This window comes from Lutra lutra, chromosome 1, assembly GCF_902655055.1.
Source record: "Lutra lutra chromosome 1, mLutLut1.2, whole genome shotgun sequence".
Taxonomy (NCBI): Eukaryota; Metazoa; Chordata; class Mammalia; order Carnivora; family Mustelidae; genus Lutra; species Lutra lutra.
Window position 1 is genome coordinate 198,240,025 of NC_062278.1, and position 26,313 is coordinate 198,266,337.

General features: G+C 43.4%; 1 protein-coding gene across 9 annotated transcripts in view; it reads left to right on the top strand.

Moving 5' to 3' along the window:
• Positions 1–26,313, top strand: part of ARHGEF3 (Rho guanine nucleotide exchange factor 3) — a 320,183-nt gene that overhangs the window by 260,070 nt on the left and 33,800 nt on the right. For 8 of the 9 annotated variants that reach the window (XM_047691555.1, XM_047691585.1, XM_047691574.1 and 5 more), the window contains one exon: positions 14,123–14,230. In XM_047691555.1, the coding sequence (XP_047547511.1) occupies positions 14,123–14,230 (108 nt within the window). Of the gene's footprint in view, positions 1–13,103; positions 13,233–14,122; positions 14,231–26,313 lie in introns of those variants that run through there. The other variant, XM_047691592.1, reaches the window with a different exon arrangement.

Consider the following 26,313-nt stretch of genomic DNA (forward strand, 5'->3'; position numbering starts at 1 on the left):
CTTCTTTCTCTATTTGACAGATGAGTCACACCTGGGTCAGGTGTGGGATGTCTTCTCTGCTTCTAGAAAATTGCTGGAATCTGTGAGTAGGTCAGGAACCTGGCAGCATGTAATTTAATGACAATTCTGGAGGCTTTGAAGGGTTAGGTGGCCCCAACGCCACTCTGTGCTTCCCTGCTTTGTAAATTCAGGAGCAGTCCCAGAGTCTCACGCCTAAACAGCAGGGCAGGAGGAGCGATCCCCTGGCCAGTGAGACTTTCCCTCAATCCCTGAGGGCACTTAGGGAAACTTTTCCAGGGAAATCTTGCCAGGTTAGACCCTACGTGGTCTTCCAAAGGAACCCTCCCATCTGTACATGGCCTGAGCTGAAGACTCATGGGAATTTCGCCCCTTTCAGCCACAATAAATAACATTTTTCTCTTACCACAAAACTGCCTTTGTCTTTTCTGGAAACTCTTACTGGCATCCCTTACCACTGAATCTCCAATGGCTAAACCAACATTTTTTTACAAAGCCAAACAGTCAAATCACAGGTTTGTATCTACTTCTTTTAAGTCAACTGCATTGTCTATTCATTTTCTCTCTTGTGACTTTGTAATTGAAATTAGCTGCTAGTGATGTGGGGGAGCAGCACAGGTCTCTGAGGCTTCTGCCTCCTTTGTCTGCACAATACACTCTTTTTCAAATGCGCAGGGCTCTGAATTTTAATACACTGTAGATAATGATACATCTGGATGCATATTAATTGCTCAGAGTTAGAAATAACACATAATCACTATGTTTCAAGGTTGCAAATGCACAGCACTGAGGGCCAGTGTTTGTTCCCAGTCTTTGGAAAAATCCATTGTTAGTGGGCATTTTTTTATTCCTGTCATTAAAAATGTGCTACAGAATGAAAACTTTCTCAAATATAGTCTTGTGTTCTGTGTGTGTGCATGAGTGTGTGTATACACACACACACACACACACACACACATCTCCCAAAGATAACATTTGAAGCTATTCATGTGCTCAGTTGGTGTGTGTGGGGGCAACAGAAGGGCCATATGAATCCATCATAGATGACCTACCTCATAGCTTCCTGAACAGCGTGCTTTCTGCCTTATTTTTCTACATACCGTTGCTCAGTGGGTGGTAAGATGTCAGCTGAGGGCTGAAAACAGGAAAGTTTAACATTTATTTTATTTTATTCCCAATTCAATCAATCCCTTATGGCTGGGCCACTGGTAGCTTTTTCCATGTTGAATAATTGGATTTCCGTGTATTCTGTTCTCAGTTGAGAGCAGACTGTTCTAAAACCCCCAAATGCAGTTTTCCCTGGTTCTCACTGGAGCCATGTGCTGTTGAGGATGCACATGAACCCAATGATTTGAAGGGATAAATTGTGCTAACAGGGACAGCTGGGGAGGACCAGGGAATATGGCAAATCTAGTTTCTGTTTCTCTCTGGAAGCCACATTTCTGCAAGTCTCATCTGCTCAGATATTGTTCTTGTCAAAAACAGAAGCTGACTAGGCCACAGGAGAAGGGGGTCCATGTTCTCATCCTGCTGACCCCGTGCCCTTGGTCAGAGGTTTTACCCAGCAGGTGTATGTGGGACCCCTCGTCCCAGCTTAGTCTTCAGTCAGATGGCAGACCTGGTTGTCAGTTTTGCTTGCCCGAGACATGTTTGATTATCCTAAATTGAGCTGGAACAGTCTGTCCTTCCTTTGGGACATTGAGATTAAGATCTGAGCATCTTTTTTTTTTTTTTTTTTTTAAATTTCTGTGCCTTTTTTCCCCCCATTTCTGGGAAATGAAGATAATGCTCAGCTTCAAACGACAATAGGTGGATGAAAAAGAGAAAGGACATGCCAGTGTGTCTGTATGGTCCTTTCTGGAAGCCCAAGGTAACTTGTTATTTGGGGAGAAATTCCACCTTGCTCATCTGACATGGGTTGAACACCCAGAGTTCCTAGCCCTGCCTAATCCCAGATAGTACTAGGATCTGGCAAGACTGGAGAGCAGCTCTTCTAAACCATAATTTAGCAATGTTGGGTTAGGGATAGGAGGGTTTTGATGCAGACCTCAAGACCCACTTGGATTCCCTTCCCCAACTCAGGTTCTTACCTTGGGATTTCATGGCTGACATTTTCCTCTCCTCCGACATAACCTTGGATCCCGCCAAACAACTTCCAGTTTTGCTCTATCCAGCCAGAGCTTGACTAAACAGATGATAAAGCTACAGGAAGAAAGGCAAGGCAGGAATGTGGAATCAAAATATGTGGTCTCATAACCTGAGGCCTAGTGGCAGGAGCATGTCATCGGTGAGATTGTGGTATGGAAGGTGACATGGAGTTCCCAGCTTCATCCTTGGGAGGCCCAAGGCAAAATTTAGTGCCGCAGGAAATGGATGAGGGCAGGAGAGCAGGCTCGGGGAGAGACCACACCTCTCCTCGGGCATTAGAAATAAGGGCAATAATCTGATATTTGCAGGAGGCAACTTATGGGGCAGGCTTGTACCAAGCACTTTACACATATGATCTCATGTCACCTTCCCAACAGCTCTGTTAGGGGGTAGGAGAGTCACCCCCACTTCACAGGGGAGGAGACCAAGCCCATGGAGGTCACATTGTTGATTCGAGGTCATAGGGCATTGTGCTCTGGCTAGGAAGGTTGGCTCATATTTTATCCTTAGATCCTTTGCAAAGAATCAACACATTCTTTAGGCCAGTGTGATAAGAACCTTGTCACTTGCTGCAGAGACTTTCGGCCTGTTCCTAAACTCTGGGGAAGCCTCAGCAAATACCCTCAAAGTACCCTTGAGGGCTGTACATGGCAGTTCGCAAACCCGGAAGTGGGGGTGGAATCCCCAGTGGCATTATTCTTCCCCTTCCCCTCCAACTCAGCCCAAGGGGAAGCCAGGGAATACCTTTTACAGAGAAAAACAAATGCAGAATTTATACCCCACCCACCCAAGGGTTCCCAAGAAGTCAGTAGGAAATGACTGCCCGTGAAACCCCAGAACCACAGAGGAGGCCTTCCTCCGGGCCCTGTGCCTGGGATTAGGCCACCCCTGCCACCTCCGGGTACCTTGTTAGCATTCTGTAAGCAGGAATGTGTTCCTAGACTCCATTTTTCTAGACCTATAGATGGGTGGCGGCATGGTGGGCGCATCATTTCTGTGGCAGTCTTGCAAAAAGTGCATAACCTGAATCTAATTGTTAGAAAATATCTTCTGGGCTCAGAGTTGGCCTTCCCTTAAGGGCCACAGAGGTATGACTCTGGTGGAAGCCCTGAGACCTTTCCAGGAGGTCAGACTCTTGAAGTGCACCAGCCCCGAGCATCTGGCCCTGTCTGCCTCAAGAAAGTAAGAGTTTTGCTTGACGTTCGGAAGGCAGATGTGGATCCAGGGACCGCAGAGAGAGCTAAATATTTGGCTTCCTCTTTCTCTGAAGGTCTGCAATGCTATGTCTGGGCATGACCAAAATGGGTTTCAAGCAATGGGCTGGCGTTTGCTAAAAGGAACTTAGCTGGGGTATGGGTGTGGGTGTACATTTCTCCTCTGCCCAAGGTTAATAGTAACATCCTGTGTAAGAGAACTTGAATGTGGTCTTCTACTAAACTTCAATATTTTAGGGCTATTTATTAGATGTGTTTAATCTTGGGCCAATTTAACCAGTAGCAGACTAATAAAATAACAAATTTGGGCTTGCTGCCAGGACAAATGTTGACTTACCCTTATAATGTTGACTGAAACGAAGAACTCTGAAAGTAATTGAGGAGTGAAACATTTGCCAAAAATACAGTGTCTGAAACAGTGGTTCTGTTTTATTTTACTGGCACTGCTAAGAGGTTATGTTCGTAACCTAGGCTGCCACGGCCTGCTTCAGCTCTGAGAGAGTCCCATATTTTACTGAATTATTTCCCAAGGTTCTTTTTTTTTTTCACATCACCATCGTTCAACAAAAATGAATTTACCCACGGCAGCCAAGTAGGTCAGGTTATTTTTCTACAGTGTAGGAGCACAAATTCAATGATAATCAGAAGAATAAAGATAATAAGTTGCTTGACGTCTGCCCTCAGAAACAAAATGGTTTGCCCTGAACATTAGCCCTCTCAGAGTTTGTAGTAAGATTAATTGCTTCTGCGGAGTATCCTGGCTGAAATCCATCTCCCTTGCCCCACACCCCTCCTTCCCTTCATGTTGCCATTTAGTTTATGCGAACATGAGGGAGCTGTAGCGTTTTTTGCCAACATGTGTTTAAGACTTGAAGGAAACAGGGAGGCCTAGAGGAAATGAAGCCGGGATGCCCACAGAAGTTGTCATAAAATGTGATTTTCTTTTGAGCCTCATTTTTTATTTGCTTTTTATGGGAGGCTCTCTTTGGGTCAGGGACAGAGCAGGCTTTCAGAGGTTCATGCCAGCATTGTCTTAGCTCGGTCACATGTCCCCCTGATGCCTCCCCCTTCATCAAGGGTTCCCAAAATCAGCCACCTCACAGACCGACGTTGGCCAGATGCCGTAGGTGCTGACTGGCACAGGCCGAGAACACTCGATGATCAGGGAATAAATATCATCTCTCCAACCTTCACGCGTTCAGTTCTGTGGCCCCGAGAGCTGATGGTTTAATTTGTGGATTTGCCCAGACCGTCTTGTGACATCTCTATCATCATTTGCTGGTTAGCTTTTCCGTGAGAGGAGGCTGGAGAAATTGTTGGATTCTCAACAGAGCAACCCAATATCCTGTCTGCAGCTTGGATGTAAGACTGAACTAACTCAGAGTGGTCTGTGAATTTTATTTATCCAGACTCTCCTTATTCTCCATTAGCAAGCAAAAGTACTAAATAAATAAATAAATAACCCCCCAAAAAACATACACAACATTTTTTTTTTTTTTAAGAAATCGAGATGGTTTTCTTATAGCATCTGATATGGAGAGAGTCGAGCCATTTCATCAAAGAGGAAATCAGATCTCCCTTGGATGCCCAGGGCAAGGCAACCAGACCCACAGCTGGAGAGAATAAGCACAGGGTGTGGCCTCCATCTTTGAGATTAGCCAAGACAGAGGTAACAGGGATGCCTCCAGGAGCTGTTCCTGGTGGTTTGTCAAAGTTCACAAAGTCTATAGCCCTTTTGTTGAAACCATGGATAAGCATCTCTAAAGGAAAATTACAGTTCTGAGTTTGAAGACCTTTTGCTCACCTTGTGGGTTAGAAACCAATAATTCTGAAATGCATTTGGCCTAATCAATGAAGCCAGGTTTCCGTTGGAATTTGGGCCTCATTATTTGCCTTTCAACTTCTGGTAACACATGACACCAGGTCAGTTAGCTCTGTGCCAGGGAAAAGAGAACAGAAAAAAAAAAAAAAATGAGAACCACTTAATGGAAATTTCAGAGTTAGACCTCATTATTTCATTATTGTCTTTCTCTATTTACAAGAAAATAAGATGAAGAGTCACTTGCAGGCTCCAAAGAAGCTCCCCCTTGGTGTTCCCATGGCCCTGATCCTCTTACTCACTCGGCTTTGTGAAGGCCTCCTCATTGCTGCCTCCATGTCCTTCACGCCCCTGTGGTCCCCTATGCCCCTCCCCTTGCCTGCTCCAGCCAACACTGACTCTCGTGGGTACTTTGCCTGGATCAGCCTTCTGGTTCTCCCTGTTCAGTCAAGAGACATACCCCTCTAAGGTGACAGATGTACACTTCAGTGAAGCCAATTTTGCAAATGCTGGAAAACGCTCACAGAGATTTAAAAGGATGTGTATAGTCACAAGGTATCTCTTCCCATATATGTATTAATTGCAAAAGGAATAGTAAATTTATAGGGAGAAATCGAGCAGAGAACACCTGTATTAGTTTCCTAGGGTAGCTGGGTGGTTTAGAACAACAGAAATTTATTTCTCACTGTTCTGCAGGCCAGAAGCCTGAAATCAAGGTATCAGCCTCAGAAACTTGCAGGGGAATCCTTCCTTGCCTCTTCCTGGCTTCTGGTATTTGTCGTCAGTCCTTAGTGTTCTTTGGCTTATAGATACGTCACTACGGTTGCCGCCTTTGTCATTATATTGCTTTCTCCCTTCGTGTCTTTATATTTCCTTTCTGTAAGGACACAAGTGATTGGATTTAGGACACACTCTAATCTAGTGTGACCTCATCCTAACTTGATTATATCTGCAAAGATCCTATTTTCAAATGAGGTCACTTTCACAGGTTTGGGGGTAGAACCTCAACGTATCTTTTTAGGGGTATACAGTTCAACGCATACCCTGCCTTAAAACCAAATGGTAGTTAAGTAATAAGTTAACACTACCCTGATATGATATACCAAAAAGGACAAATCACTTCTGTTGTATTCTTGCCAAAAATGCATAACATTTATTTTTAAGATTTATTTACTTTTAGAAAAGAAAGGCCTTGTGAGCAAGGGGAGGGGCAGAGGAAGAGGGAGAGAGAGAATCCTTAAACAGACTCCCCGCTGAGTGCAAGAGCCCAACACCTGGCTCTCTATCCCAACACCCCAAAGTCATGACCTGAGTGGAAATCAGGAGTCAGATGCTTAACTGACTGAGCTACCCAGGTGCCCACAAAAATGCATAATCTTATTTTAATCATGAGAAAACCTCAGATCCAAATGGAGAGACATTCAGCGAAATAGCTGACCAGGACGCTTTGTAAGTGTCAATGTCGTGAAAGGTAGACCAGAGAACTGTCACAGATTGGAGGGAACTCCAGAGATATGACCGTGAAATATAATGTGAGATTCTGGATTGGATCCTGAAACAGAAAAGAGACATTAGTGGGGGAACTGGTGAAATCCTAGTAAATCCTTTAATAGTTTAGTTAATCATCTTGTAGTAATACTAATATCATAGTTTTGATAAAAATGTACATAGTTATGTAAGGTGTTAACATCGGGAGAGGAGGGTACAGAGTATATGGGAACATTCTGTACTATTTTTGCAGCTCTTCTATAAATCTAAAATTATTTCAAGATCAATTTCTTTAAAAAAGAGAATGCACACATTGAGCGATTAGATAAACTCACCTGTTCCTAGTAGCAAAGGGGAAGGGGAGGAGAAATGATCTACTAAAAATCACACCAGTTTGTGAGTTCAGTTTTAGGCTCTGTTCATGGAAAGCTTGCTTTTCACAAGGCCCTGTGCTGTGTACTCATTATTGTTGTCTCTTGGGCGGAACAGTGTAGCTGAGGTGTGTGGTCCAGGATAGGATCCCTATCTTGTGTCTGCCACCTGAGATAGGTGACCTGTGTAACTACTTATGCTCATTGAGCCTCAGCTTACTCGTCTGTAAAATGGGAATAAGGATCTTAGCTCTCTCGTGGGATGTTCTGAAGGGGCCACAAGCAAACCCATGTAAAGTGGTCAGCCCAGTGCCTAACACAGATTATAAACTCTTATGGAATTAAATGATAGCTCTTAGCCACAATTCCCACTACTGCATTGTGAGATGATTCCTTCCTCGTTTTTCAGTTGAAGAAACTGTGGGTAAGTAAATTGCTAGAATGTATGAGATCCAGACTCAGGTGGATAGATAAATAGATAGACTTGTTTAAATGAGGCTCACTTGAGTCTTTTAGTTAGAAAAACATAAGCTAGGAAGGAGAACCTATAGGAATATGTTGCCTTTGAGGGACAAGATACAAAGCAGGCTGTCAGGTGCCCCAGGGGGAAGGAGGGGAGACTTGGAGTAAAGCTATGGGTTGGAGGAGGCACAGGGAATAGCAAAAAAAAAAAAAAAAAAAAAAAAAACAAACTTGGCCAGCAAGTCAGTGAGGAACCCAGAAAGGGTGGGAAGGTCTTGGCAATAGGAGGTGTCAAAAGAAGTGAGAACACCATAGTATTTGTGGTGACCTAGAAGTTTTAAAGGGTGAGAATCTTGAGCATAAACCATGAGACCACATGAACCAGCCTTTGAGCCTAAGGATTTGGGTGGTAAAGTCAAGTCAAGACAGTCATGAGCTTTACATATATTTGCCTGGAGAGAGGCAGAGTGACAGTGAGGCTCTGGCAAGGATAGGAAGTCTTTGCCTTCTTATTAGAAGGTGCTGTTAGAGGAATGGAGAGAAAAACATGAATTTGGGGATGCAGAATTGGGGAAAGGAAAGCACACTCATTAAATAAATACAACAGAACAGAAGTCTCCCCTCCCTGGGCAGTCTGACCTGGAATGGCTCCTATTCTCTCTGTTTATTTCTACATCAGAGTGGCATACCACCAAATTGTTTTATGTTGTGGACTCTAGTGATTGGCAACCCGTCGATAGGTTTCTTGATGAGAGCAGATAAAAGACCAGTCAATAGTGGCTCAGTCATTGGGCATCTGCCTTTGGGTCAGGTCATGATCCCAGGGTCCTGGGATCGAGCCCCGCATTGGGAAGGGTCTATGTGGCTGGGCTTTCCCAGCTTTTGATTGCCCAGACACATAGACCCTTCCCTCTTCTGGTCTATGTTAGTTGAAAATTGCTGAAATGTAGTAGTGGGATTTTTTTTTTCTTTCATTTTACCAGGTCTCTTCTTCTTTTTTTTTTTTTAAGATTTTATTTATTTATTTGACAGACAGAAATCACAAGGAGGCAGAGAGGCAGGCAGAGAGAGAGAGAGGAGGAAGCAGGCTCCCTGGCGAGCAGAGAGCCCGATGTGGGGCTCGATCCCAGGACCCCAAGATCATGACCTGAGCAGAAGGCAGAGGCTTTAACCCACTGAGCCACCCAGGCGCCCCTACCAGGTCTCTTCTAATCATGTTCAGTTCTAGATGATGTCTGTCATCTGTCTCTTTCAGTATCCTTTCTTACTAGCCCCTCACTAACAGCTGAAGTGCAGATCTTTGATGGCATCTGTCTGCTCACTGATATATTTGCAAAATGATTGATTCTCTGTGCATTAAAATAAACCTTTGTATTATCTAGTGTTTGACAGTGTACCCCAGGCAGGACTGTATAATGAGATCCCTTTGCCTGGCCCCCAGCTTTGACAGTTACCAACCTGTGATCAGCCTTGTGTCTTACGCATCCCTGCTTCCTCTCATTACTATGAACCAGATCCCACGCACCCTGTCATTTTGTTCATCCCTTATTTGTATACACATCCATGGTCAGGGAAAGTTTGTGTCATGCTTGGGCTGATTTATTTGGGAAAGACAATAAAATGTACTAGGATAGGGTTTACTCCATAAAGATAAGTCAGATATCTCCCCTGCCTACCAGGGGAGGACCCTGCATACCCAGCTCCAGAAAGAATAAGCAAATCAAGTCTATCCCATCTCCAGAGCTTGAAGACTATCTAAGTGCACCTGGGAAGGGTGCTGTAGCTGGGAGTCTTGGCATGTCACAGCAGAAAAGCTGAGGCCAGCTGATGCAGGAAATGCTCCCTATAAAGCCAGCAGTGGTATAGAACAGTGGTCTGCAAACTCTGGTCCACAGGCCAAGTATAGCCCACTTCTTATTGTCTTCAAGCAAAGAATGGTTTCTATTTTTAATGGTTGCAAAAAGCAAAACAGTAATGTTTTGTGACATGTAAAGACTCTATGGAATTCAGATTTTAATGTCTGTAATGGAACATCATCACATTCATTTGTTTACATACTGTTTAAGGCTGATGGCAGAGCTGAGTAGCCTCATGACTACTGATGCCCACAAAGCCTGAAGCATTTACCATCTGGCCTCTTACAAAAAGCCATAAGCCAGGGGCTCTGGAGCCAGCCTGCCCAGGTTTAAATCCTGGCCAGCTTTTTTGAGTGACTTTAAGCACATTGCTCGTCCTCTGCCTCAGTATCTACATCTTTAAAATATGAATCATAATAGTACCTACCTATAATAGCACAGGTATTAGGAGGAATAAATTAGTAGTTATCTGTAAAGCATTGATAGGAGTCCCTGCAGGAAATATGAGCTCATTATTATTAATGTTATTTTTATTATTATTTCATAATGTGAGAGCTTCTCAACCACTCTGAGACTGTAACTTCTGTTTAACATGAGGGTGATGAAAGCCTCCTAGGGGCTCCTGGGTGTTCCCAGCACACCTCCTCCTCCCACAGAGATGAAGCCCTGCCTAAGGCTTCCCTGGTGTCCCCAAACATTCGACAGACTTTTCTGACTCCATCATCTCATGGGCAGAAGCACTGGCTAGCACAGTTGATTCTCACCTCTCCCTTGCCCCTGGGCCTGTGTATAACAGCCGAGAACAGTATTGCTCTGCAGTAGAGTGGTCAGTCCAGCACTGATGAATTCATCCCTGATCCCTCTGGGGCTGGGTTTGCGGCCACATGAAGATGGTCTCATGGCAGCTACAAATACGTTGAGGAAGACTGTCCTGTTGCTCCCCAACACCACTCTAGCTGCAAAAATGAAGTATAGGGAGAATAAGTGATGGTTTCCTATATGCCACATCTATTAGAATGGAATCATTTTTGAAGGAATAAATAGTTGTGCTAGACCATATTGATATGGTAGTCACTTTCTTACATGCATATGATCTGCTTTGATGTTTTTTTTGTTTTTGTTTTTGTTTTTTAACCTGTTGGAAGATAAGAATGAGGAGAGGGAAAGAAAACCATTGTCTCCCCTTGCAAAGGAGTATTAAAATCTATTTTCTAAAAATTTCACATTAGGGGCACCTGGGTGGCTCAGTTGGGTAAGCGTCCGCCTGTGGCTCTGGTCATGATCCCAGGGTCCCGGGATCAAGCCTTGCGTAAGGCTTCCTGCTCGGCAGGGAGTCTGCTTCCCTCCCAAATAAATAAATAAAATTAAAAAAAAATTAAATCTCACATTAAAAATAAAATGGCATGGAGTGCCTTCTTCCCCTTTGTTTGTAATACAAGTACAAAAGATGTTTTAAATTGCTGTACCAATTCATTTATGAAAATATGTGACCTCCAGGACTCTTCACTGCCTCCTTCCCTTCTTGCCACCTCTTCCTTCTTTTCTTCCCTTTCCTTGTCCTCTGAAGAGATAACAGGAAAACATTTGATAAAAGTGAATATTCATTCATGGTAAAAATTCACAGAAAACTTAACATAGAGTGGAATTTTCTCTACTTGATTAAGGTATCTCTTCCATGCTTTCAGCAAACACAAGTCATAATGATGAACTCTTCGTAATAATCACTTGAGAATCAAGAACTACACTAGAATACCTGCCCTCTCAGGCTATAATCAATAATATACAGGTGGTCCTAGCTAGTGCAATAAGACAAGAAAAACAAAAAACCTATGAGGCCTAGAAAAGATTAAACAAAACTTTGTTATGCAGACAATACTGCCTACACACAATACTCAATGCCTTTATCTTTTTTCTGTTTTTTAACCTTTGGAGTGAGATGCCCTCCTGTCCTGTCTTAAAATTGCATGGTGGGGGTGGTGTCTGTGCTTGAAATAGGGTATCTTGTTTCTGGGTTTAGCATTGACCTTGCCCACCTTGGTCTGGCAGCTGAGTTATTGGACTAGGAAACTTCTGCAGGTTGTGTTCTGTCATCTCTCTGGAAAGCCCCAAAGCATCCTTGGAATTGCATTTGCTAGTTTTCAGTAGAGCTATTTAACTAGAATCTGGAAACATTTTTCCCAAGGGCTCTTTTTAGATAGCAATAAAATGTAGCTGGAGACATACTGAGTAAATGGAAAAGAAAAATCAAATTAGGCCAAGAATTTTTTAAATCTCCTAGTCTCACTGAAGCGCTTAAGGAGAACACCATAATTCATACTGGGTCAGGCATAAAGCCTCCTCCACAGATCCAATAACCTGTAAATGTTCTGGTTTTGAAATTGCACCTGCCTGCGTTGCTGGATCACAGCACTAAATCATGCAACAGTGGTTTCTGGTTCAGTTGTTCGTTACTTGGGAATGTCCAATTGCCAGAGAGCAGCCTGCTGTTTACTTCCAAATGGGCAATCCCATAAGAAAGGAGTTTTAATTACAATCTCATGTAGCGCCACTGCACACAGCGTGCAGAGGGGCTGGCATTTGCATTGTGCGTAGATCTTGTAGCTGTGTAAACACCCATCGACTGGGTCATATAAAATGGGCAGCAAAGTCAGCAGAACCCCAGAAAAGATGACACAGCAAGTGGAACAGAACTGAATCTTCCCCCATCCTGCCAAGCGTGCAATGCTCCCTGCTCCTTTTTAAAAAAGCAAAAGAACCCTGTTGGCATTTGCCCTTCAGCTTCCCCATTCTGATACAGAATCTGTGATCCAGCACCGTGAGCCATTCAAAAAAACAAGAGACCTGGGAGTCTCCGGGCTCTGAGGTGCCTGCAGGATCATCTGAGACCAACTCCTGCTGCCCCGTGAAATCCCTCCCCTCCTCATTTACTGCAATGCAGTTTGTATCACCAAAGGTGGTGATATCACAACGCTGGCATTTCCAGTCCAAAGCAGGAGCTATTTCGAGAAATTCAGGGGATGCTCAAGAGGGGGTGTGTGTGTGTGTGTGTGTGTGTGTGTGTGTGTGTGTATTTAACATGCCAGTGATGCAGCTCTGACGTAAAAAAAATATTTAAAAAATCCTCCTCTGGGCACAGATGCTCAGGAGTCAGGCAGTGGACCTGGAGCGTCCTGAAGGTCAGTGTCACCTGGAAGCAGAAGTGCTATTGGAGCTTTCTCTTCAGCATTTCAATAATAGTAATGTGATGTCTTGAGGTCTCTCATATTGAGAGATTAATCCCTTGCCTTTTGGAACCAAGCCTCCCCAGTGTTCGGAGAGTTTCCTACTGTCTGTTCCACTCAGCATGCCAAGAAGCTGGAGAGGTCCCCGGCAGCCCGGATTCATTCTGTGTCTTGGGAAAGTCTTCCACTGCTTCGAGAAATCATGAAGTCAATCCTGGCAACATTGTGGAATTGTTTTGTACTTTTTTCCCTTTAGTCTTTTAATTTTTCTACCGAAATGCCAGAAAGATCGGGTCTATTTCCAAGAGGGCTTCTGACATCTGAGATTGGCAAGGGCACAAAATGACATGAGAGTTTCTCTGCAGAATTCCAAATTCAGGCAAGATTTTTTCCAAGCACGTACTATGTTTAAAACACCTTGCAGGGATGTCCTGGAGAATCTGAAGTTCTGGCTTAACCCTCAAAACTTTGAAAGCAATGGCTGAAAAAGAAAGATGAGCATCTTGAGGCTTCCTCTGGAAATGGTTGAGGTTCGCCACAGCAATTGGCAAGTTTGGCTTTTTCCATCAAAATTTGGTGTCTTCATGCGCTGTCCAGCATCTACTGCAGGTCAGATGGAGCTTAGGAAGGCAAGGGTAATTGTTCTCTTTGTCTCTGTAAAATGTTTTGTCTGTCACGTCCCTCTTTCCCGTAGCCTATTGTTTTTATGTAATTCTCCTCTGCAAGGACATTGGAATGGGTAGGCGCCCTCTCACCCATTCACTTGGTTTGGGGTAACTTGCAGATTTGCAAATGTTTTACGTGGAGAGGATTTTCAAAACTTGTGGGTATATGAATTCTAAAAACAGATGTGCACAGTAGGATTTTCTCTCTGTACATTTTCTCTTGCTGGTTGTTATTTATAAGTATTCATAGGTGCGCTTCAAGTATTCTGTAGATACAAAGGTGATTTTTTCAAAGAGCCCAGTAATAGAAGAACTTCCTTTAAAATTTTTTTTAATTTAATGAACTGAAAAACAAACAAACATTCCTTATGCTTTAGAAAAGCCCCATTGCATAAAAGAAATTTGGAGAGTGGCTTCAGGCAAGGTGGAGAAAAGGTTTTTAAAAAGATGAAACCAAAGCATCAAAACACAACTGCCTAACAAGGTCACTGGATGGGAAATCTGAGGCAGCTTTTCTCTTAAGGGAGGCATTGGGGAGAATGATTCGAAGTGCAAGCTTCTGAATTAAAAGAGGGCAGATATAGGGGGGTGAAGGGTAGGGAACAGACCATACCTATTTGCTGTCTGCCCAGAGGCTGCTTCTGTTAATGTTTCCTGCCCTTTCCCCTTTCTGGCTCCTGAGCCAAGTTGTCTCCTACGATGGGGCACTGGTTATATCCCATAGTTCGGTAGGAGTAGCTCGTGGAGTAGGACTGGGTAGAGTCTTGTTGTCCGTAATTAACCTTGACATTTTCCTTCCCTTTTTTGTTTGTTTTGTTTTGTTTTTTGTTTTGTTTTGTTTTTGTTTTTTAACCCTCTAGGAGCCTAGTAATAAACGGGTCAAGCCCCTTTCCAGAGTGACATCACTAGCAAACCTCATCCCTCCCGTGAAGGCCACACCATTAAAGCGCTTCAGCCAAACCCTGCAGGTAAGAAGGACACGGCGGGCTTGGGTTTGCAGAAAACTGTGTTGTGTGGGAGGGGTCATTGCTGCTCTTCCCCAGAACCTCCCCTGAGATCTGAATCAGGGCTTATTTCAGCAGAAGAGAGCAAAGGAGGGAACTGAAAGGAAGAAAGGTGTGTTTTTAAGTTGTAAACTGGGATCAGAAGGGGTCTTTTCAGGGCTGACTTGAGGAATCATCTCTGTTGGGTCTTTCCTCGGAGTCCTGTACCCCATCCGTATGCACACTCACACGTTTAGTCCTAAAATACCTATGGGCCTCCTAAGAGAACCGGTGGGTGACATGAGCTGGAGGGTAGGAGAGCCTAGTGCTCAGACCAGGGCCCGCAGACTACAGCATGCAGAGAAAACGTCAGCCTGCCCCCTGTTTTCTTATGGTGCACAAGCTGAGAATGGCTTTTCCTTTCAAAATGACTTGGGCAGAGGCACCTGGGTGGCTCAGGCGGTTAAGTGTCTGCCTTCGGCTCAGGTCATGATCCCTGAGTCCTGGGATGGAGCCCTGCATAGGGCTCCTTGCTTAGCAGGGAGCCTGCTTCTCCCTCTCCCTCTGCCTATCGCTCCCTCTGCTTGTGGTCTCTCTTTCTGGCAAATAAACAAATAAAATCTTTAAAACAAAATTTTTTAAATAAGATAGGGCAAAAGTCAAAAGAGGAACAATATTTCCTAACACTTGAAAATTATATGAAATTCTAATTTCAGTGTCCATAAGTAAAGATTTGTTGGGAAACAGGCATGCCTGAATATTATGTACCAGACTCTGGTTGCTTTTGCTCTGCAATGGCACAGTCGAGAAGTTATGGCAGAGACCATATTGCACACAAGGCCCCAAATATTTACTATCTGGCCCCTTTACAGAAGATGTTTCCCAACTCCTGGCTTAGAGCAAAGGCCCTGTGGTGCAGGTACCTTATTTCTGGCCTTGGCTCTGTTGCTCAGAGACTTTGTTACCTTGGGCAGGTGACTTAACATCTCTAGGTCTTGCTTTTATTCCTAATGGGTAAATTGGGGGTAATACCACCAGTTTCTTTAGAGTAGAATCATTGTAAAGATTTGTAAGATAATGCATTTAAAGTCGTTAGTATTGGGACGCCTGGGTGGCTCAGTTGGTTAAGGGTCTGCCTTCCGTTCAGGTCATGATCCCAGGGCCCTGGGATCACATTCCACATTGGGCTCCCTGCTCGGTGAGAAGATCCTTGTGCTTGCTTTATCTCTCTCTGTCAAATAAATAAATAAAATATTTTTTTTTAAAAAGTCTTTTTTAAGAAATGAAGTCCTTAGTATTTATAAGATAGTGCATTTAAAGGGCTATATTGCTAACAAAACTATATTAAGCCCTTTGTTAGCAATCACTAATTTACTGATTAGTTGGCTAAGTAGTAGATATTAGCTACTATAATAATTCTTAGGTAAACAAATTGCTATAATTGTTCCTTAAACTCCCAATAAAATTTATCTTTTAAGGTGAATATTGAAATTTATCTAAGCCTTGGCCCGAATTTGATAATCATAAAAATCCTCTTGCAGACTGAAGCCAACAAAAGCCATGCCACAAAAAGGCTTCCTTTGTTTAGCTGAGAATGGTCTCGAGTCTGCCTTTCTTACTTGTCCTGAATACTTCTGCTTAGCAGTATTTTTTTCTTGGCTTTCCGAGTTATTAAGAAAATTGTGGACCAGAACTCAAGGCATGTCCTATGCTATGAAGATCTATGATTTGAGAACTATTTCAGGTCTCCCTCACCCGTTCCTGCCATTGCTTCTGGACCATTCAGCCAATGTGCCATGATTCTGCATAGCCCAGGCTGTTCTCCCCATCTCCCTATGGATGCTCTCCTTCTTTGGTGCTTCGTCCTTGCCCTGTCCATTCCTCTGTTAGCTCTCTTTAGTTTCTTCTGAAGGAATACCTCATCACGTAATTAGCTATAGATTTGGCTCTCTTTCTCTCGGTGTTTGGGCCTCTGGGCCCTTGCTTATCCCCTGATCCCCTTTGTGGGAGAATGGAGAAGGAAAAGAAGTAAGATTGTCTTGGGGAGCCAGATAAAGGGCTTTGAAGCTAGCGAAGAGAAATGTGTTTACCTTCTCTCCCCCACGACCAGTCCCTAGGCCCTCTGGCCAAGTTCATCACAGACTTTCCCCCGAAGATTCATCACTGCCCTAGTCCTGCACATCTGGTCTTTCGCTGAGTTCTGCTTTTTGAAAATTCTTTAGCCTGTCTACTGCCATTTCACCCTTTCCATCCCAGTGGCTGGGGCTCAAGTTCACTCTATGGTTATTTCCTCCTTTGACTATGACACCTCCATGCTGCCAGCCATGTCTTCCTGTTGGCTCGCCTAGGACAGTTGGCCCTCTTCCCTGGGAAGGCCCTCACCCATTCTGTAAGCCTTGAGTGGGCCCTCATCATTCACGAGACTCTATATCCCGCCCTCATGTTACTTATATCCTGGACAGAGGTGCCTGCTGGTAGATTCATAGCCACATTTGGCCCTCAAATTGTGTTTTGTCTGGCTGGATAGTGTTTTGAGCGAACATATACAAATCCAAATAATCCATATACAGATTTGAAATTCCAGAGGCACGTGGGTGGCTCGGTCAGTTGAGCGTCTGACTCTTAATTTCAGCTCAGGTCATGATCTCAGGGTTGTGATTGAGCCCCATATCGGGCTCTGTGCTAGGTTTAGAGCCTGCTTGGGATTCTCCCTCTCCCTCTGCCTACCCCCCTGCTCATATGTGCTAGCTAAATAAATAAATAAATAAATAAAATCTTTTTTTAAAGGAAAAAAAAAGAATTCCTAATTCTGGTTTCTTTTAAAGAATTGAAAGTCTTAGGCCCATGTTGCCACATGGCAATCATGAGCTGGACCTGGGTAGCCAGCCAGTTGTCACCTACAGATGTCCCCTCCTCTCCCAATTGTCCTTCCAACACCTGACCCCTTGACCCACTGTCATCACTTTGTCTGGCCTGTAGACTCCATGTTTATGCTCCCTGGTCTGGAGACAACTTGGTCTATGCCTCCCACTACAGCCCAGACCTGACTGTATGTGGCCGTAAGCTCCTCCTTTGTCATACCTTCAAAACCTTTCCTTTGGCTTCCCAGGCGGTCTATATTCCTCCTCTCCTGTCTCTGCCCTACACAGATCCTACACAGGAAAGACTTCAGGAAATATTTGGGCAGCTTGAAAACTTGCATTGACCTAGAGAGTGGGACAGAAAGAAATCAAGTCATGTCTGAAATCCAACAGACTGAGGCCAAACAAGGATGAGAAAGCCAGACCTGACGGAGGGATCTGACATGTGGAAATTGGTTTCTAAAACTTCAAAGATTTTTTTTTTGGCAAAATAACTTTTTAATTTACTTTTTTCAAATATCATGATGAATAGCTCACTCCAGGCTCCATTTATGGGACAGAAACAAGGAGGCAGAAGCAGAATGGTTATTCATAATGGTTGTGCACGTGGACACAGAGAGAACATGAGCAGTGTCTTATGTTGTGAGTGCGACCTTGGTGGTGGGGGGCAGTGAATGGAAATATGCCTTTGTGGGCAGAGTTTGACAGCCATGTTTGCAGGATGATCTGCAAAGCACAGAGAAGGCTGTCTTGACCCCCAGATATCTCCCTGGTGGTCACCTTGGCGCATGCAAAGCCCGTTTTGCAGAATTATTTCCAGCCTGCATCTCAGTAACTGCCCAATGACTTTATTGTTTCCCTCTCCAGCTAGAATGGGATTGGGTGCTACTGTGATCTGAGCAGCAGGGAGGAGGAGGGGAAGCAGGAGGCCCCAAAGGGATACTCCGTGGGCTGTCCTCACATCCTCTTCCATTTTGTGTGCCATGGTCTTGGTGCCTGTTCCAAAAGGGGAGGAAAAAGAACAAGGAGAGTGGGGTAGGGGCTGCCCCAAGCCGCTCAGCATTCATTCTTCACTCATAGGTGTTTATTATATATGCCTCTTCTATTCCCAGAAACAACTCAGGGCTGTGATCGAGCAGCTTGGTTCTGTCACAGTATCCCTTGTCCCTGGCACCTGGCCTCATAGAGACATATATATCCCTTTCAGTGTCCAGTTATGTCTGAGGTTGGATTCCTTTTATTATAGAAGAAAGATGACTTAGGCCCAAACACCCAAACACAATACTTAAATCAATCATGGAGCACTTAGTTATCCTTCCTCTGGCTTCTCAGGTGACCCCAGGTTAGCCCAGAAGGATATGAGGACAGCTTGGGGCTAGCAGCTTTTCCAAAAAAGGTTAAAACCCCAGCCACATATGTGAGTGGTCCTTGCAGCAACGGTTCAACAAGACATGGCAGAACTTGTTCTCTCTTGGCTCCCCTGTGCCCCGTATAGACTGGAGGCTCGGGTGTCAGCACAAAGACAGCATTCGTGGAAGTGGGAGAGGGACAGCTGTCTGCCTGTCCTTCTGTCTGTCTGACCGGGAAGTGAGTGCTGCTGATAGACTGGACCGCAGATGTCTGCATCCCTGTGGGCCTAAAAATCTCCTCAATGGCCTGCCTGAGAGGAAAACGTGGTCCAGCTCCAAAAGGGGCCCGCGTGCACCCCTCCTGTGCAGTGAGGACAGTGAGCTCGCCATGGGTTGGTTGCTGAGACCTGCCTCTCCCTGCATAGCTGGCAGACGCATTTGAGCTCCATCCAGCACTGGGGCCTGTGTGTGCTGTGGAATGCTGTGTTCACGGCACTGTGGTCGAGCCTTGCGTTCTCTCCGAATATGAGCTTCATTTCTTTTCCATTATAAAGGTATAGGTTTGGGGCGCCTGGGTGGCTCAGTGGGTTAAAGCCTCTGCCTTCAGCTCAGGTCATAATCTCAGGGTCCTGGGATCGAGCCCCACATCAGGCTCTCTGCTCAGCAGGGAGCCTGCTTCCTCCTGTCTCTCTGACTGCCTTTCTGCCTACTTGTGATCTCTGTCTGTTAAGTAAAAAAAATAAAAAATAAATTAAAAAAAAAAAGTATAGGTTCATTATGGAAAAATACCAAAAGGGAGAAAGAGAAAAGATTCCACTGCAAAACAACCTCTGTTAGTATTTTAATAATTTCCTTCCAGTGTTATTCTAGGTATATCTACATAACGTACATACTCTGAGCCTCATTTGGGTTACTCACAGTGTACCCAGCCTATCTTTGTGTGATCTGTTCACTCTTGGATTGAAATCTCCCACGGGGACCATGAATGGTCAGTTTCTCTTGGCGTTTCTATTGGTCTTGGCTTCACATATTTCCAAGCTATGCAGTTAGGCATATGTAAATGTTCCTCTAATCATTGTTACAGCCTCTTGGGGGGAGTTGTACCTTTCATTAAGGTTCAGTCACCCTCTTCATTTCTTTTAATGCTTTTTGTCTTGAGTTATGTCTTTTTTTTTTTTTTTTTTGTATTTTGCATTTTGCCTGGTTTCTTCCATCTCTTTTATTTGCATCTTTTCATTGTCATTTAGCTGGATCAGAATTTTGTTATGGCTTAAGGGAAGTATTATATCACTTTTCCAAGTTATTCTTGGAAAATATGATCTTAGTGGACCAAGTATCTATCATTCCAGTGTGTTGATGTGACTTATTTTACATAACCAGTCTCCTATTAATGATTATTTAGGCTGTGAATATTTTTTATATTATCGGATAACTATGTGTTGAATGTCTTTTGAAGACATTTGTCCTATTTTTTTTAAAGTACTTTCCAAATGTGCTTTCTTTTCTGATTATAGAGCATCTTTTTAAAATTGGAAAAACAGGGGCGCCTGGATGGCTCAGTCGTTAAGCATCTGCCTTCAGCTCAGGTCATGATCCCAAAATCCTGGGATCAAGCCCTGCAACGGGCTCCCTGCTTGTTGGGAAACCTGCTTCTCCCTCTCCCACTCCCCCTGCTTGTGTTCCCTCTCTCACTGTCTCTCTCTGTCAAATAAATAACATCTAAAGAAAATAAAAATAAAATTGAAAAATAGAAACACAGAAAAGGGAGTAAAAGTCACTTGTAACCCATCTCCCCATTGTTAAATATCTTTTATTAACATTTTGGTGTATACTCAGACAATCTTCTCTTTTACAGGATACCTGCATGTGTTATTTTTTTTAGGCTAAGTCCTAATCATATGTATATATGTATATACTATTTTTATATAGATACTATCTTTTAACATGTTTTGTCTTAACTGTATAAAATAACCTTATGGTATGAGAATATACTTTCATGTCATTAAGTATTTTTCACAAGCCCAGTTCTTAATGAATTCATACAGTATTTCATCAAAAGAATATACCAGGTATTGATTATTCACTCCTCTTTTGTTGAACATTTAAATTATTTCCATTTTCTACCATTATATCCTGCTTTAAACATCCTGATTGCAAATCTTATGTGTGTCTGTATTCCTTCCTTTCCTTCAATGATATTCCCAGAAGTGGAATTCTGGTCAAATGATATAAATTCAAGGCATCTGATGTCTCTAGAGTCAGGCCTCTCTTTGTGGTGTATACCTGTCTTGGGCAGAATTGCTCCTCTGTGTTCTCACATCCTAATTCTAGACTCATAGGCACATTTTCCCCTCTCTTTTCTCACCATTTTTCGCCTGCTGGGACATCTTCACAGGACAGCCCTTCCTGGGGGTCCCTTGACTTTCCACACAGAACAAGGTTGTCTCTTACTTTTCTTGGTATGGCTAGCACTACATGTGACTTAGGATATGCTCAGAAATTGACAGTTACTATTATTATTGTATTTATTACTAGTAAAGTTGGCCATTGCTCTTCCTAGGGGCTCTCCAGGAACCGGCAGTGGGTGGCCACCTAGTAATATTATCTAACTGGGCTACTTCACAAAAGAGTATCTGCCCTCTCCCCTTTGTATCTCCTCAGAAAGGATTATTGTGGTTTAGGAAGGGTTTCTGGTAACCACAGTCTCTCACTGTTCCATTTCTGAGCCCTTAGATCTGCAGAGTATTTCATTTCACTGAGATGCAGCAGAAAATGGGATACATTAGTGTTCTCCATTTATTATTCATTATATCTACTGTGTTATTTGGTCTGCTCTAGACTTGTTGGGGGAGGTAATCAGGAGACAGCGCCTACGCTTGAGAAGGATTAAATCTACTTAAACTTGTCTAAGATATATCAGCAAGTAAAAAAAAAAAAAAAATAAAAAGGAAATTTAAAACCATTGTATCCCAATCAATAATATGCATCCATTACAGTATATGGACAGGAAACTAGGAATATCATCAAATTCTTCATAGTGCTTATCTCTTGGGAATACAAGTATAAGAGACTTTGACAGTTCTTTTGTTTTCTGTCTTATGTTCTCCCTTTTTTTCCCCCCTATTATGTAAGAATTACAAATCAGTAGAGAATGAATAAACAGGCTGGGTCTATTGACTTTTATTTTTTGCATTATATATTTCGATCATGCTTGAATTTTTAAAATAATTATGTATTATCTTTGCAACCAAATAAAAAATGTATAAGATTTTAAAATCTTACATGATAAAAGATACTAGAGACAGGGAGCTAGTAGTGGCCGGATTGTGGGGGCTGGAGGTATGGGTAAGGGAAGGCCACCTGGCAAGTGTGGAAGGATTTGTGTTGGGCCTGGAATGGCCCAAAGCTGATGAGGGGAAGGGAAAGAAGGCGTTTCAGGTTTGAGGAAGGAGCGTGAGAAGACTGATGCCATCTAGTTTGAGAATTAAATAGGAAGAGTACCCAAGCCCATGTGCTTAATTCCCATGTGCTCAAAACCACGATTTTCTTCTCCAAGGGCCTCAAACTTTGTCTCTTGGTCCAAGATCATACACTTTCTATAACTAACAAAATGTCTTTGATCCTAAGTAATTTGGTAGATATGGAAATAAGCTTGGATGTGTGTGTGTGTGTGTGTGTGTGTGTTGGAGGAAGCAACCAGAAATCCCATTGCCTTACAGTCTGGGAGGTAAGGGTATAGCTAGGAAGGGACCTGTAGTCCACATCAAGAGGAACTCCTTACATTCTGTTGATCTTTACTATTCCTGAAGTAATAGTTAGACCACTGTCATAGTTGACTACTGTAATTCAAAGCTTGTCTTTTTTTATTTAGGAATAACAGCTTCCAGTAATTGAGTATTTACAATGAGCCAAGTTCTGTGCAGGGTACTTTATATTCACGGCTTCATTTCATCTTTTCCCTAAGAATGGGAAGGTAGGATTTAGCTCCACTTTATAGGGGAAGAACCTGAAGGTCAAAATATGTGCCCCAAGTCACACAGCCAGTAAGTGCAGGAGCTGGGGTCCTGCAGGGTTTTCACGGCACCTCTCCTGGGGTTGGCTTCTGCAAAAAAGTCAGCTGGTCATAATAAAGCCTGCAGTTTGCCAGGCTCTAAAAATGATGGCCAGACTTTTGGTGTAAAGCATCACGCTGCACTGTTGTTCCTTACTCTTTGTTTGCCTACGTGGCAGGGAGAGTCATCATTTCCATTTCAGCTCGTGGAATATTGTGTCATTAACATTATTGTCCAAAAGCTGGTTTACGGTGCCTAATGAAGAGGTTGGGCTGCGGTCCCAAGCCTCTGGAAGGCTTCCTAAATTTTGTTTAGCACTAAGAAAATTGTATAATATTTTCCCCGCACCTGAACCAAATATTTTCTTCAGCTTTTCATTCGTTCTACTCAGAATCTCTCTCAGCTACAGGATCTATGGGGTTTGATTTTTTTGCCCTGGGTCTGTGGGGTTGTTGTTGTTGTTGTTGTTATTTTTTAATTGTGAAGTGATTGGGTGCCTTTTGACCATGTTTTTAATATACATTATTCTGAACCAAATCCAAATACGATTTTATATTTATAGCATCACTTCAAACTCCATGTTCATGGTCTTGCACATTTGTCTACTGATTTCATTTTCTCTTAGTTAATATCTCTTATGGAAAATCTGGAAAATAAATATAGAGAAGTATGGAGATGAAAATAAGAACATCCGTAGCCCACCATCTAGGGGTAACATCTATTAACATGTATTTTAAACAGGGATCTTTCTTTTCTTAACGCTACATGCGAGACTTGCCCATTATCATTAAGTTTCTCTTAAAAGAATGTTTTTAACAAATACATAACATTCCATTTTATTATTACACTGTCATTTATTTAACTATTCCCTATTGGCCACTTTAGGCTCTTTCTATATCTTTTGCTTTTATAAGCAACACTGTGCTGCTGAAGGTTTTCTTCTCCTATCAGTTATCCTAATGGACGTCCCGAAGGAGACATTTGGTCCAAGTAATTGAAAGATATGTCTGCTGTTTGCTAATGAATGAAAACATACAAACCAGCAGAAATGGTGGCAGTGCTGTCAATGGTATGGTAACACTGATAAGTAACATCTATTGCTCATTGCCCACATACCAGGCACTTGGCTAAGCCCTGGACATATTTTTTTTTAAGATTTTATTTATTTATTTGACAGAGAGGGAGATCACAAGTAGGCAGAGAGGCAGTCAGAGGGAGAGGGGGAAGCAGACCCCCCCCCCCACCAAGCAGAGAGCCCGATGTGGGGCTCGATCCCAGGACCCTGAGACCAAGACCCGAGCTGAAGGCAGAGGCCCAACCCACTGAGCCATCCAGGCACCCCACCCTGGGCATATTTTATCTTATGTAATCCCTGCTGCAACTTTGTGAAGTACTCATTACTATGTCCTTTTATAGATAAGGAGACTGAAGGAGTGCCCGGGTGGTTCTTTCCATTAAGTGTCTGACTCTTGGTTTTAGCTCGAGTCATGATCTTGGGTCCTGAGATCGAACCCCACATCAGGCTCTCAGTGGGCATGATGCCTGCCTAAGATTCTCTCTCTCCTTCTGCCCCTCCCCCACTTGTGTGCACATGCTCTCTAAATAAATAAATAGATGAATGAATAAATAAAATATTTTTTAGAAAACACACACAGTTAAGGAAACCGAGATCCATGGGCACCTGCGTGGCTCAGTGGGTTAAGCCTTTGCCTTTGGCTTAGGTCATGATCCCAGGGTCCTGGGATTGAGCTCCCATACTGGGGGCTCTCTGCTCAGCGGGGAGACTGCTTCCCCCTCTCTCTCTGCCTGCTGCTTTGCCTACTTGTAATCTCTCTCCCTTCTGTCAAATAAATAAATAAAATCTTTTAAAAAATGAAATCTAGATGGAAAGAAATGAAAAAAAAAAAAAAAAGAAAGAAAAGGAAACTGAGATCCAGAGTGATTAACTTCCCAAGGTCCCTTAGCTACCGAGATGACTTCAAGCCATGTCTGTTTTACTCCAAAGCCTGTGTTCTCAGCCGAGATCCATGTTCTAGTCAAAAGACTAGATTTAGTTCCTATTCCCACACTTACCTTGGGCCAGTCGCTAAATCTCCTGTCACTCAGATTTCTAATCTATTAAAGAGGGCAAAAATGCAAGAACTTGTCCTGTTGCCTCTCCCAAGACGAGTGGGAGGGCCAAAAGTAATGGAAGCCACAGACCTGAGAAGTGTTATTACTCCATTTAAGTTAATGGCTCTCATCAAGCCTTCCGTAAGAGACTCCTCCAAGATGCTCTTCAAGAACATTTTCCAATCCCAGCCATAACTACTGTGCATTTTGGTTTAACCCATTGTAGTAGCAACATAGAAACCCATTTTCCTCTGACAGTCCCACCCTAACCTCCAGTCCATTTAATAATAAACCATCTGCTGAACAATAGCAATGGTAACTGCAGATAATTTCCCTAGTTTGAACTCTCTTTATTGGAGCGTGTTATCTTTAGCTGTAGAGAACCTTCTGTTTTTGGAAAAGGGCGAGGGAGCGCCCCACTGAACAGGCGGCATTAACAAATTAAATCTGTTCCATCATGCCTCACCTGCTGGGTTTACATTTCCTCTGACACATGTAGAGGGTCCCTCTTTTCCCACCTGACAGACAGTCCCCTTTGCACCTGCAGCATCTTTTCCACATACCCAGCTCAGGCATAAACACAAGCACCCATTTCCAAAATCTGCATTATCTGTGCTTATTATGGCTGTTGTTATTTTAGCTGCCAGTAATTATGAGCTTTAGGTTTTTGACTCATTTGCTAAGCTGGTTTCCCTCATGGAAACTCTTGCTTGTCCTGGAACATTTTTCATTCCCCATACCCAGAGGGATCGAGGTACATGTTTCTGTTTTTATGCCATCTCTCCTAAGGCTGGGTCTATCCTAGCCACCATGGACTGGTGTTTCTCACCGCAGGGGACATTCAGCAATGGAGGTGTTTTGGTTGTTGCAACTGGGATGGGGGCACTACTGGCATCTAAGGGCTAGTGATAAACATCCTGCTAAACATCCTGCAAGATACAGGATAGTTTCTCACAACAAAGAATTTTCTGGTCCAAAATGTTACTGGAGGCAATGTTTAGAAGCTCTGTTATGGACTGAGAAGTAGCCTGAAAGTCATGTATTTGGGCACATGCTTCCTACCACACTCTGACTCTTACAGTAGGGGAAGCAGGATAGGATATTGGTTAAAATTGTCAGCAGGGGCCTGGGACGATGGTGGGGGCGGGGGGGGGGGGCTGAAATAGACCAGACCTGTACCGTCATTCTGAGTTCACCATTGACCTGGGTCTAAATTCTGGAGCACCGTTCATTAGCTGCATTCAGTGCAGCTTCAGTGAAATGTTACCCTTTCTGAGCCTCCAGTTTCCTCCTCTGTAAAACAGGGCTAGCAATCCTTACTTTTTGAGTATACAAGGTTCTAAAGCCCCCCTCACCATACCCAGCACATACAAGCATGGCATTCACTCATTAAGCAAAATTGTTGAGCTTCTTCTATGTTTCAGTTGCTAATAAGTCCAATAGTGAACAGAACAGATAGATAACCTTGCCTTCCAGGAGATTACCCTCTATTGGGAGGAAACAGACATGTCAGAAACTAGTAAATGACATCACACAGCCCATGGTGAAAATACAGGAAAATAAAGCAGGAGGAGGGGGATGGGCACTGGAAGGGACATAGATATTCTCCTCCCTCAGGCATCCTCTTCTTTGGGGTTTTTCTCCTAGCAGAAATCACATGTTCCTTCCCCAGCTCCAATGCTCTCATCTAATTG